The sequence below is a fragment of the Rissa tridactyla genome, chromosome 1 (assembly GCF_028500815.1).
Source record: "Rissa tridactyla isolate bRisTri1 chromosome 1, bRisTri1.patW.cur.20221130, whole genome shotgun sequence".
NCBI classification, from domain to species: domain Eukaryota; kingdom Metazoa; phylum Chordata; class Aves; order Charadriiformes; family Laridae; genus Rissa; species Rissa tridactyla.
In genome coordinates, this window is record NC_071466.1 from 29,668,664 (window position 1) to 29,681,544 (window position 12,881).

General features: G+C 37.6%; 1 protein-coding gene across 1 annotated transcript in view; it reads right to left on the bottom strand.

The window, feature by feature from the left end:
* SUPT20H (SPT20 homolog, SAGA complex component) overlaps positions 1–12,784 on the bottom strand; it is a 35,586-nt gene extending 22,802 nt beyond the window's left edge. The window contains exons 1-9 of the mRNA XM_054188199.1: positions 12,663–12,784; positions 11,055–11,152; positions 9,774–9,809; positions 8,563–8,621; positions 8,412–8,478; positions 2,060–2,186; positions 1,218–1,321; positions 579–695; positions 401–454 (exon numbers count right to left, since the gene is read on the bottom strand). Of these exons, the coding sequence (XP_054044174.1) occupies positions 401–454; positions 579–695; positions 1,218–1,321; positions 2,060–2,186; positions 8,412–8,478; positions 8,563–8,621; positions 9,774–9,809; positions 11,055–11,057 (567 nt within the window). The 5' untranslated portion in view covers positions 11,058–11,152; positions 12,663–12,784. The remainder of the gene's footprint in view (positions 1–400; positions 455–578; positions 696–1,217; positions 1,322–2,059; positions 2,187–8,411; positions 8,479–8,562; positions 8,622–9,773; positions 9,810–11,054; positions 11,153–12,662) is intronic.
* Positions 12,785–12,881: the final 97 nt, after the last annotated feature.

Here is a 12,881-nt window from a genome sequence, read left to right on the forward strand (position 1 = left end):
AAATGATGCTAGAGGAGCAATTGCGTCATTAGACTCCAGCTGCTGTTCTGGGGACAAATGCTGAAGAGGAATGAAGTAAGGTAACCTAGTTAAGAGTAACTCCAATACTATCATTCTGCATTACAAAAAATTAAGGTCTGGTTCTACAAAACTTTTAGCAAACCCTATTGTTTTCTATGGCATCTTGTGGGTAGATGCTATTAACAAGTTACTTTGGCAACTCTCGGTAGCATATCCTGTGCAGCACTATGCACATCACTGACAGTTTAAATTAAACAAAAATATGATCAGTTTTGTTTATCAGCTTTTATTGCAGAAATTAATTAATAATTTAAAGAAATTTTATTTTATTGTGTATCTACCACATCACCGCAAAGTTTTAAAATAACTACTAACCCACCTGTGTCCATTTGTGGTTGTCACTTGTTATAGAATGCACATCACAAATTAAAGTCTGAGGAGGAAGACATAATGGTAATTAGCTTTCAACTAAATAATAGGATTTCTTAACATATGTTCAGTAACAGCTCATATCCAGTCTACTGTTACAGTGAGAAATGACTTAAACCAGTTCTTACCTGCATTGTAGGACGCAAAAGAATGTGCTTGCTTTGGTACGTTGGAGATTTCATGTTACCAGACTGCCTATAGTCACGTATTTCTGCTATGACACATCCACAATGAAAAATATTAACCTAGTTGAAACAAAATACAAAAAAAACCCTTGTAAACAAACATTTACCAATCTGCCTCAGCCCCTGCCGCCAAAACCAAGTTTGTAATATATCATTTAATATTCAGCGACACTACGAATAACACTAATCACTAATTTTAATCAGACCAGTGGTCTTTACTACATACATAAACATACCTAAAACACAATCTCCAAATGTAGTGTTTTCATATGCCAGCAATGTAGTTTTAAGAAATTCCCATGTCAAGTATTTCATAATGACAAAGAACAGAAGATATTTTGCTAGAACACAGAAGTTGTTTGGCAGCCTTTATCATAGCAATCTCTATTCTATACCCTTGTCCCCAGCATTTTTTTTTCCTATATATCAATAAAATTTTTATTTGGCATATTAAGTATTACAGTTCCAAATGCACAAGTATTTTACATCTTATGGTTGGAATCACTTAATTGAAGCATTCAAAAAGTCAAGGTTTATCTGGGTACAAAACATAAATTCATTTTGAAAACAAAACTTTCAAACCTGAGATTTTTCTAAAAGATCAACCAAAATAGGTGGTAGCTCCTCTGCATCCAAATATTCAAGCAGCTCTCCTTCCTCATAAGGCAGCCGAATGGTCTCAGAATCTGAATTTAAACAAAACATACTGCTTTTCTTTTGCCTTTCAAATTCAAATTTTAACAACATGAAACATAAAACAAGCTTGCCACAGGAAAAAGCAGTGCCAGTGGAAACAGGCAATTTTATTTGCATAGTATTTTTTTTTTACATCCATTTCTGTTCCCAGGGCTTGATTTTGCTCTTATTGTACCAGAAGGCAACACGCCTTTATAGTTCAATGAGACAAAATTTTTGCTCCCAGCTGATACACTATATGCTCTTGTTGCACATCGTAGTACCAGTAGCATGAAGATGCAACTTAACTGGAGCACAGATGCATTTATCATAGAATAGTTTGGGATGAAAGGGACCTTTAAAGATCATCTAGTCCAACCCCCTGCAATGAGCAGGGACATCTTCAACTAGCATTTAGTCAAACCCAGGTTGAGAAAGCAGTGAAAGAAACAATTTAGCAGGAGCCTGAAGCGAGAGAAACTCAGATAAGCAACTCAGGAAGCCAAGGGGGAAGAAAAGAATGGAAGGCTCTCAAAAAGACCCATATCTACTGATTTACGCTGTTTAGAGATCGCTTCTGAGCGCCTCACATCTTTATGCAAATTTTTAGTTCAAGTACAGTTGTGTTTGGGTTCTTTTTCCACAAGGGATTATGTTAGAAGTGAAATGGTTAAAGGTAAGCAACAATATATTCTAACTATTAATAGAGCATTCTGAGTATTTTTAAAAATAAATAGCAAAAATATTACCTGAACCATTTTTTCCCCTGAGCATAAGTGAATAACCCTCATTTCCCGGATAGAGGTTCACTACCAGACATGACAACGTCTCCTGCATAACCAGCTTCTCAAGTAAATTCACATTTCGTCTCAGCTTCTGCTTTAAAAGTAAACATTGCTTATGAACATAATACTATCAAGTAATTAGTAGCAATAAAAACAATTGCTAGAATATGAGTACTATTTAGATTAATGTTGAAGTATACAACAAGCCCAGTTAAATTTAATTGTATTGTATTCAGCAGAGTAGATTCATTATGTATTATTATACATACAGATTTTTTTTTAAAAAAATAACTCATTTAAATTAAAAGAAAACCTTGAATTATAAGTCCACAGACAACACAGTTAACAAGAATCACCCTATGCTACAATGTTGTAAATCTACAGTGCACTATTATTTCTATCATTTCTATAAGCACCATTCATACCATCAGTTATACCCCTATACATTGTTTTATAACAACAAAATATTTAGTACTTTCAAATATTCTTAACAGAAGCACGTGTTTCTTTCCAGGATCAAAATACTAAATTACAGCATTTGGAAGCTTTCTTAATGGCATTGCCTAGTCTGTATTTGCTGAGATCTGATCCAGCATCTGCAGAGACTATTCCCTTTTTTAATTGTACGAGTGATCTTTTCCATGAGAACAGATTTTTTAAATTAATTAGTACGTTTCAAAGACCCCATGTACACCCTACAAATTTAAACATTTGAAAAGTCCCCCAAGAACTTAAAACAATGAATTCTAAACCGCAGATAATTTTACACCTTCTGGTTGGAGGATAGATTTCATAGCCGAATAACAGGTCTAGGTGGAGCCATTCACTGGAAGGTAACTCTAGCACTGACTGTCCAACTACACATTTCACATACACCCAACAAAGTAGTAGTGGGCTCTCTCTTTCTGAACAAATTTATATTTCTAGAGATATTGGGAAGACAGAAAGCAGAATCATCACTTGTAGGGGAACTGTTCCTAAGAGACAAGTATTGAAAACAAACCCCCAAATCCCACAGCAATATAATGCAGCAGATCATTTTAACAGGTATGCAGAAAAAAGGAGGAAAATCTTTTTCATCTCCTGCTACATTGTTTCAGAACCATTGCCTAAAGTTAACTCTTCCCCATGGATCATGAACTATGGTGACTACATCCTACCGCCTTTTACAGTTTAGAACTTGTGTAAATAAACACAAGGAAAAGGACAAAGTAGCACATAAATCCTGGAGAATTAATGAGGAAAGAGCTGGAGGAGCAGGGGAGAATAAGAAAACAAGCCATAGTCAACAGTAAAGGTAGAGACTACTCAGGAAAGCCAGTTCCTCATATAGGACTCTGGTGATGCAGCCCATTATGCAAAATGTTAATAGTCCTATTAACAACACCCTACATCTACCACCAAACAAGAGACTGCACATGCGCTGCTTCAATTTTCAGGCACATTGCTGAGTAGGGGATAGAGCTGTTGGGCTTTCACTTTAACACAGTAATTGCCATTGGAGAGCAAAGTCAACACTCAGCTACTCTGACATCTTTTCTCTTAAGAATTGAGATATTGTCATCTTTTGATGGAAAAGTTCTTTCTCAGTGTTGGATAGATTAATACTTTCATATTTAGTTATGCAATGGCATTAGGAGGACAGAAAGGAATATGAGAATTCTTTAAGAGTTGATTGAAAAAAGGATCATCAGGTTATGTGACAGAGTTTAAGAAGAAATTAATTATTTATACTAAAGTTATATTTAAAAATAAGAAAGAAAGCAATAAAAACACGCACAACCCAATTCCATTCCTCTATCATTGGGACAGAACTAATACTGCTTCTAGAAGTTGTTACTAATAATACTGTTAACATTTCTAATTCAACTTCTCTATTTTCATGAGCTGAAGAAAAAGGATTATTCAATTAAGGGCATTATTCCATCCAAAATACAGGCACTGAATAATTTATACTAATTAGTAACCACTCACAGAATTTCTTAATAAACAGTTCATCTTTTTCCCCCAGAAATTTGTCTACACATGCAAGAAATAGCCATGAGATTTATTTTTATGGAAGGCCTCTGCTCCTTAAACACCTCATAAGTAAAATATATAATGGTAATTCAATTGTAAAAGTAATTAAATTATGTTATTCACATCACTCTCTAGTTTAAACTTATTTGGTGAATGACATGTTAGTTTTAACTTCTAGGTTTTGTTCAATAATAGTTGGCCAGTTATGGCTTGGGGTGTTTTTTGGCTTGTTTCATTTTTTGAAGGGTTAGGATGTTTAAGGGGGAAGACAGGTAAAGGAAAGAAGAGAGGACAATAACACAGGCCTAAGAACATTTTTGACACTGCATTCATATGACTTGAACTTCTTAAGACATATTCTAAGCACATTTTAAAATACAAAGCCTCTCTAAGACACTGGAGTAAATTGGCATTTTAAGTACAAGCATTTAAATAAGCAGGTAAAGTTACGTTTAACTAAGCATGAAAAATTTTTATGACTACAAAAATCAGCTTTCTCCTTTGAGCTGGCTATTAGAGATACTAGCTCAGAGCTGATATTAAGCATTAGCTCAGGTGTTGTCTGGAAAGATTTTAAAGATCAAGGAGTAGCCTGAGGTGTATTACATTTCTTAAGTGTTCATTGCAGTATATCGCAAGAGTTCAGACACCAAGCAACCAGGCCAGTTATACCGCTCTGTTACACCAGCTAAAACTCCTAACCCTCTCTGACTTCATACACAGAAAAGCAGCGCTTCCCCCTCCTGAACACGCACCGCAGTGACTGTGTGATGGCTGGGAAGCAGCACGGAGAAGGCACAGGCGCTTTCTTACACTCCCAGTGACTTCTGATGACTACCATTGAATAAAGAATACTGAGTACTCCTGCCAAAAAGGATTGAAGTAGTGATTTTATGCTATGTTCGTTACTCCTCTGTCCTTGGCCATAAGTGAAATGTTAATTTTAATACCTACTCCTCCAACAGTGCACCAGTGTTACACAAAATTACGATTTTATCTTTACCATGACTGCTTTTCTTGGCCCTCACTGTAGCATCTTACATCACTTTTCCCACTCACCTTTATGACTGAAAAGCTGGTTAGAAAACATAAAATAAAGAGGTCACCTCCATAAAAAAGCTCCTGTTGCTATTTACTACATCTCTGTGAAATGGAAGTCTAAAACAACTACCCCAGGTTCTTCCCTTGACTTTAACACTTTTCCTTAATCCCAGCACCACTTTGCAAAGGTATAAAAGATGCACCTTAGAAGGTACAATTTTGTCTTCACTTCAATAGAACTATTAACTATTTGAAAACTAACTTCACGAACAACACTAAACATTGTTCTTTTAGGAAGCAGAAAAAACAAAGTGGAGTTTTTTATACATTGACTGAAAAATGAAACCTAACTCGATAAAACAACTTGAGGAAGCATCAGTTTTTGGTTACAAAATACAAGGAATAAACTCAAGCCTAAAGACGTCTATGACCTAGCCGAACCAAATCAGATCCCAACAGAAGACTGCAACTCATAATTAAGTATACCTCCACTAGGATGTAACTGGCTGTGTCAATCTTTAGGCTGACATTTTAATAGAGACTAGTATTAACGCAGCTCATAAAGACAAAGGCCATGCAGCCTCTGTAGTGGAAGCAAGAAAACATTTGTTTCATAAGTAACACCTAAGGTAAGTTTTTGCAGATCAAACCTCAGGAATACTGTGGTCTGAACAAAGTCTGATTGTTTCACCCTAATGAGGTTATCTTTATTTTAAAGTGCATTCTTACAGTCAATTGTTTCTTTAGCTTACATGTTCAAGAACAGAAAGATGTACGGAAGACGATTTTTTATAGAATTTCCCAAATACATCCAACCCTGCGTATCACTTATCACCATTAGAGATTAATCAAGGACAAAAAAATCCCACTGTTATCTGGCACTATTTTGTTTATTCATGTATTGTAATTACTCATTGCCCACAGCTACCAGAGTACCTCTCAGAAGCACTTCTACAGCAAAGTAGCAGATATATGCTTTACTATTTTTGCACTAGTCCAACGTGGAACTGAAGTGACTTTCATTAAAAGTATTCTGAAACTTTCATTACTCTGAGACGCTTTCATGCTTGCACACTGATGCTACCATGTGCAGCTCTCAGAAGGCATCACTGAGAATAGGTGACTGATCAGTGATTTTTAATTTTTTTTTTTTGATTTTTTTTTTTTGTAGTGGAGCCCCTCAGATATACCTGCCTAGCACAGATCCTTCCAGTCCACACAACAGGTCTGTTTTTACATTCGTGTTTAAGACTGCTTCCAAAATTATTGTTTTGATTTTTATTTCTTTCAACTTTTAGGTACAGGAATGCTGCACACTAGAAACAAATTACTCTAGATAATCACCTCAGCACAGTTAGTTCTCTCTCTAGTGCGCAGAGGCACATGCAGAAGAGACGCTGAGAAGTAATGAAGCTGGGTAGACTGGACTAATAGAGGATGAATAATTAATTAGTCCTTTGTGAATTATTGTGGAAAATCTGGTCTTCCCCAGGAGCACAAGAAGAAGGATATGAGTGACTAAGTAAACTGCAGGGTAGAAAATAGGAACATAGGAGAAATGCAGTATTACAAGAGCTAAGATAAAGGGAGAAAGTTAAGACTGAAGAATAATATTCAGTGCTGATTTAAGAATTGCTGCCGAGTGGACAACATAATTACAACTTGTACCATAAAAATGGTACAATACTAGAATAGAAACCTTGACAGTCCTGCACACTAAAACCTTCAAGATGCATTTAAGATACAATTGGCAAAACTCTACCTAGAATATACTTTCCTTCTTCAGTTTTATTGTGCAAATGTATATACAAGTAAGCAGCCCTATGCCCATGGATGAAGTTTCACAATAGGATTATCTTCTAACCTTTGCACCTTGATCTTTGAGCTTCTCATTTTCAAGAATCATAATCCATAACATAAGACCAACATATCTATTAACTATCCACATCTTAGCTCAATGAATAAGGGCTCTAAATACAATTTTTTTTATCATAATAAGCTTTCAAGTCTTCAACAAAGAACTTTAGTTTTTACTCAAATCTAGATCAGCAATAATCCACTTCATCTACTGTGATAACTCTCTTCACTGCTTCAATTTTATTATAGTTGGGTAAATTTGCCAAGTGCCTTCTAGTTTAGCAACAACTATTGCATTGAAAATCTACTCTTTTTCCCCAGATGTCTAGCAAGCCAAATCATCTCCCTGCTGCTCAAATATCTTGTTACTCATTCACTATTGATATTTTAATCTTTTCAAGTATGTAATTTGCTTAACAACTTACTCACGTTTGTTATTTGAATCAGCATCATATGCTAAATAAAACCAACTACATCAGAATCATCAAAAAGAATTACAGGTGCTCTGTAACTAACATCTCATTCACATTTGTCTTCTCATAGCTTTTTGCTTCCTTGGGAAGCAGCAATACAACAGATTCCACACTTTTTCTTCTCCTCATTCCATTTGATAGTCACAGTTCAGCAAAGCAGCTTGTGCTTTTTTACACCTTTATTGTTGCTAAGCCTGTTTGAGCTTCTTTGTTAACATTACGAAAAAAATTTCAGAAGACATCTTAGCAGTTCATCAGTTATTCAAGAAACAAATCTGAATTTAAAACAAAGTGCAGATTCTAAAAAACTGTCTGTATTTTTTCCCATGGCAGTCATACTAGGTGATTGATTCTGAAACAGCGATACTGACAACAATGCACGTGGCATTGACATTTGCCCTGAAGTTGACCACAACTGACTGCAGTGACGCAGGACTAAGTCAGAATGAACAGGTTGCTCAAGCCAGTCTAGTCCTTACTGTTCATATTATATCACTCAGTTCTTTTAATAGTACTGTTATCTATTAAACTTGTTAGCTACACCTCTGCATTCTAGACCATTCTTTTGAAATTCTCTCTTTTCATATAAAGAAAAGCAACTCGAGCACAAAATTTACAATGCCCTGCCAGCATTCAACCTTAATACCTTCAAAAACAGATTTAGGGTTACCAGGTAGCCACTGCTCCTCCCATCACCCATCAGTTTTTATTTTAAACGGAACTAAGATGATGCTATTAAGTTACACAGTTTAGTCTGTAAAAGTCATAACAATTGTTTCTCCTTGTAGTGTTAGACTTACATAACTAATACAGGAACCAGAATTTATTCTTTTTTTAACAAAGGAATTAAAGTGAAATAAAAGAAGTATTTTCTGAACTTGCCTGTTCAGAAAGCAATGAAAAGCTTCTCAGAAATTTCCACTTACCTTTATCTCAGGCTCTTTTTCACATTCTTCTATATATAAATCATAGAGTTTTTGAAATACAGATTTTCTGAAATTAAAAAAAGCTTAAAATGTAACCAAAATTAAAACAAAGAAATGCTATTTAAAAACTAAATATTGAAACTCTTACTACCTTCCACTGGACAAATATTTTCTTTTGGGAGGTCTCTGACGGGCACTTTCAATGATATACTAGAAGAGAAAAGTAAACAAAAAAATAACATATTTTACAAAGAAATTTAATTCTAGCTACCATGCAACTTTAGATCATTACCAGTGTTCTATGGGTACAGAAAGTAATTAACTACTATGGTACATGACTGTTTCAAAAGTGCACAAACATGATCTAGTGTATGTCACAGCCATCAACAAGGACACATCTCAATTTAGCTGTGAAACACAGCATTTCATGGCTATGGCATGAGTTGCAAGCAAAGTCTTGATTTTTACATTCATGTTTTGTAATTACAGTAGTAAACACTACTGTAGTAGTTACTAACACTACTGTACTAAGTTAACACTACTGAAGTTAACGTGCTAAGATACAATCAAATTCACACATACTGGCTCGACACTATTTACAAATCAAGTACTCCTCAACATAACCAATTTCAGGAAGTCTAATTTTCCCTTTTTTTCTTGCATTTACAGTAGTTTTCTCTATAGAGCTATGTATTATAAATAGAATTCATGTACCTTAAATATTTGAATTGAAAAAGAGGAAGAAAGATATCATCCTACATTAAATATATCTTATATGCTAACAAGGTTTTTCCAAGTCTCTATTGTTTGTCTAAAGTATTTTGATTAACAGCTTAGTTCAGAATTTCAATGAAGACAGGTTCTCCCACAGAAACATGTATTTCCCATAGTAGGGTTCAAGGTAACCGTTATACCAGATGTCAGCATGAAAGAACGTGAATGTGAAGTCACTTGCCTCTTTGTTCTAACTGGGCTACCCTTAAAAACACAAACTGGATTTTGCAATATATTTCTGCCAGCTCTCTCTGAATCACCACTGTACAGCTCTGATTGTGTCATGTACAGCTCTGTGCACTGGTTTAAAAGGGGAAAACTGAAGTCTTGCATAGTCTATCATCATTGCACCTGAGGATGTTCTCAGTACAACAGGTAAGAGACAAATATGTAACACATCAATTTTAGTGACAATTTTGCAAAATCAGTGTTACGTGTATGGGTGATTATTTATATATATACACACGCACATATTTAGATAACATGCTCCTCCACTGCTTTTCAAAAGAAATATAAAAATACAACAGTAATTTTGTAACTGCGAGACCAATATATTACGTGCAAGCAAATAATGCAGCTGCTCCTTACCTCTGCACGATCCAACGCCAGTTCTAAAGCTTGTTGCTGCAAAAATGACAAAGGTATTTTTAGAAAGTACATTTACCGTTTACACATCCACATACATAAAATACAGTACAAAAACTCTATTACTACTGATATGAATTTATTGTTAGAAGATGGGCTCAAACATTCTTTGGCACATACTAAACTTAGCAGCTGAAACCTCATGTAAGTGCATCAACAGTAATTAATCCCACTACCAAGTATCTACAGTTGCAAGGTTTTGACTAAATTATGAAGTCTTAGAACAATGACAGGCAATTTTAATTAAAAGTAGAACACAAATTACACCTAATAGAAGTAATAACAAATACTAATCAAAGCAATTAGAGATGACAAGTAGAAAGTCTAGGTTACACTATTCAAAAAAGAAAGAAGTGTTTTGGAGAATCTTCCACTTCAGTAAAGCTTTGAAACACTTGTAATAGGTACACCTTCCCATATATGTGTGTATATATATACGTATATATACACATTTATTTATTTGTGTTGTTTCCTCAGTTTAACCCATTGCTATCAACGGTTCATGAAAGCAAATAACTTTACTTGAACCTCAAGGAACAAATGGCATATGAGCCATGTCCAATACATAGCAGTACCAGCTATTTCATACATTAGAACACAATTCAGGGGAGAAAAGCATACTACAGTAACAGTGAAGAAATATACAGCAAAAATAATGAGGCTTTTTACCATTCACCTACAGTGTCTCTAATACAAAATTTCTTACCTGTTATCAAAAGAAAAGCACTTGATGTGACATTAGAACCTGCCACTGCAGAACATTAAAATCTTAAAGTGTTTAGGTGTTTATATGAATATGTCAAATATTCATGTTTTCTGCATAGGTCTAGTGGATAACTGCACGATTTCAGACATTCAGTTCACTGACTGACAACAGGTAAAAATCCATGGCAATATCATCACCTGTGGCTAGAATACTATATGGAAGCAGGATTTATACTTTGTACTCAACTGTCGTAACACCAGTCATGACTAAAAACACGCCACTAGCTTTATATGGTAATTCTTGTGATGCACTAGACAGCGAGTATTTGTTTAGAAGTATTTACAAGCTATGAATGAAGACATCCCTAAAAAAAGAAATATCATAACTCAGAAGTCACAAGCAGTATCAGGGTTTTTTAAAGAAAATTAGAAACATTAATGGCATTCTCCTCATCAGCCAGGCAGCTAACAGACTAGAGTGAAAAGACCTGAAAATAGATTACCTGAATCATAACTTACCATTGTAGTTGAAGCCAGGTGACCAAATGGCAAAAAAAGTACTTAAGAAGTTTGGTGCAGCAGGCAAAGAATCATATTTTATGGTCACACTTGGGGTACTGAAAAAAAAAAAGTAATCTAGGAGCAAAAAATATCACTAAGAAACTAAATGAGCATTTTACTTAAACACAACATTTTCAGTGGTTAATTGTACTGAAGTATCCTTTCCTCCAAAAGTAGTAACAAAAAAGTTCCATTCGGTGTAATGAAGCCAGAGGTGTCAGAAGTTCCTATACTAATGACTACTACTACTTTGCACAATCATTTTACATTAGTTATATTAAACAGTAAAGTAACAACAAGCATATCATTACAATTACGTAGCCAAATACTCTCATCTGTTGCAGCAGTCTACCTAGACAGCCCAAACATCACATCCACAGATGCACAGAAGGCTAGAATATCTAATGACAAGGAGCCAAAACATTTAGTATACCCAATTAGGTTTTTTGTTTTGCTTTTATGAAGGTATTATACCATTGACAACAATTCCAGTAGCAGTGCCTTCTAGCACTATTTTGAGATGTTAGTTTAATACTGACTCACATCAGGCTGTCAATTACGAAGTGAATAAAATTTGCACAGCACTAGCATGTTCCTTAGACGTCCTTGCCCTCTGATACTATGTCCCTATGCCATTTCATTTTTAAACTCAGCTAGATAGCTGTATGAAAAAAAACTCACTAGCTCAAAACCTCCAGTCCTTAAATCTTTAGTATCATTCCCAGTGAGATGTGAAAATTCAAGTAAATCTTGCTTTCACATTTGAACACCACAGTACCTCACTATACTTGAAACGTTCACTTAAGAAATTCCACCAAACGTAATTTTAATTTGTGGAAACATTTCTGTTGCAGCTACATTCCCCATCAGCCACGGCTTTGGCAAACACCTTCCTAGATCTCAGATGACATACGCCTGCTACCTCACACCTCCCCAAACCTTACTCAGCTGTTTCAGCGTGGAAACAATTTCAATAGGAAAAAAACCCACAGACAATGACTCATAGCTCCCCGCAAGGCTGAAACCTGCTGGCTTCTGGCAGATGGCGAGGTGGTGGGCGAAAAGGAGCCTGCACAGGATGGCCCAGGGGGGCGTCCATCCGTGCCTTCCTACAGGCCAGCTGCTTTCCGAGCAGCCTCCCCGCCCACGCTGAAGCCAGGTCCTAGAAGTGGGAGGCCGAGGGAGGGCCTAGCGAGGGAGGCGCAGGTGCAAACCCCGCGAGGGACGTGGAGTCCGATCCGTCCAGGCCCTGCCATAACCGCCCCGCCGAGCACCGCCGGGCGAGCAGCTGGGGCAACCGCACCTCCGGGCTGCCGCCCTCTCCGCGGACAGGGGCCTACCTGCCAGGGCGGAGAGCGACCGCACGGAGCCACCGACCGCAGCTGCCAGCCGGAAAGGGCCAGGCCGGGCCAAACCGCAAGGCCGCGCTGCGGCCGGGCCGAAGGGCGCAGGCCAGGCCCCCAGCTCCCACGGCCCACCCGGCCCGGCCCGGCCCAGTGGGCTACCCGACCAACCTCTCCCTCCCCGGCGCGGGCGAGGGAGTCCCGTGAGGCCGATCGCCGTTACCTGCCGGCCTCCCGCGGGGCCCTGCGCCCCGCACAGCCGCCCCCGCCGCCCGCTCATCCGCCCCCGCCTCAGCCCACCGCGGCGCCCCCGGCCGCTTCCGCCCCGCCGCTTCCGAGTGGCCGCCGGAAGGGGCGGGGGCAGGTCGCCATGGCGACGAGGTGGGTTAGGTTTGAGGGCGGGAAGCGGCTCGCGGCGTCGCCATAGAGACGGGGGGGGCGG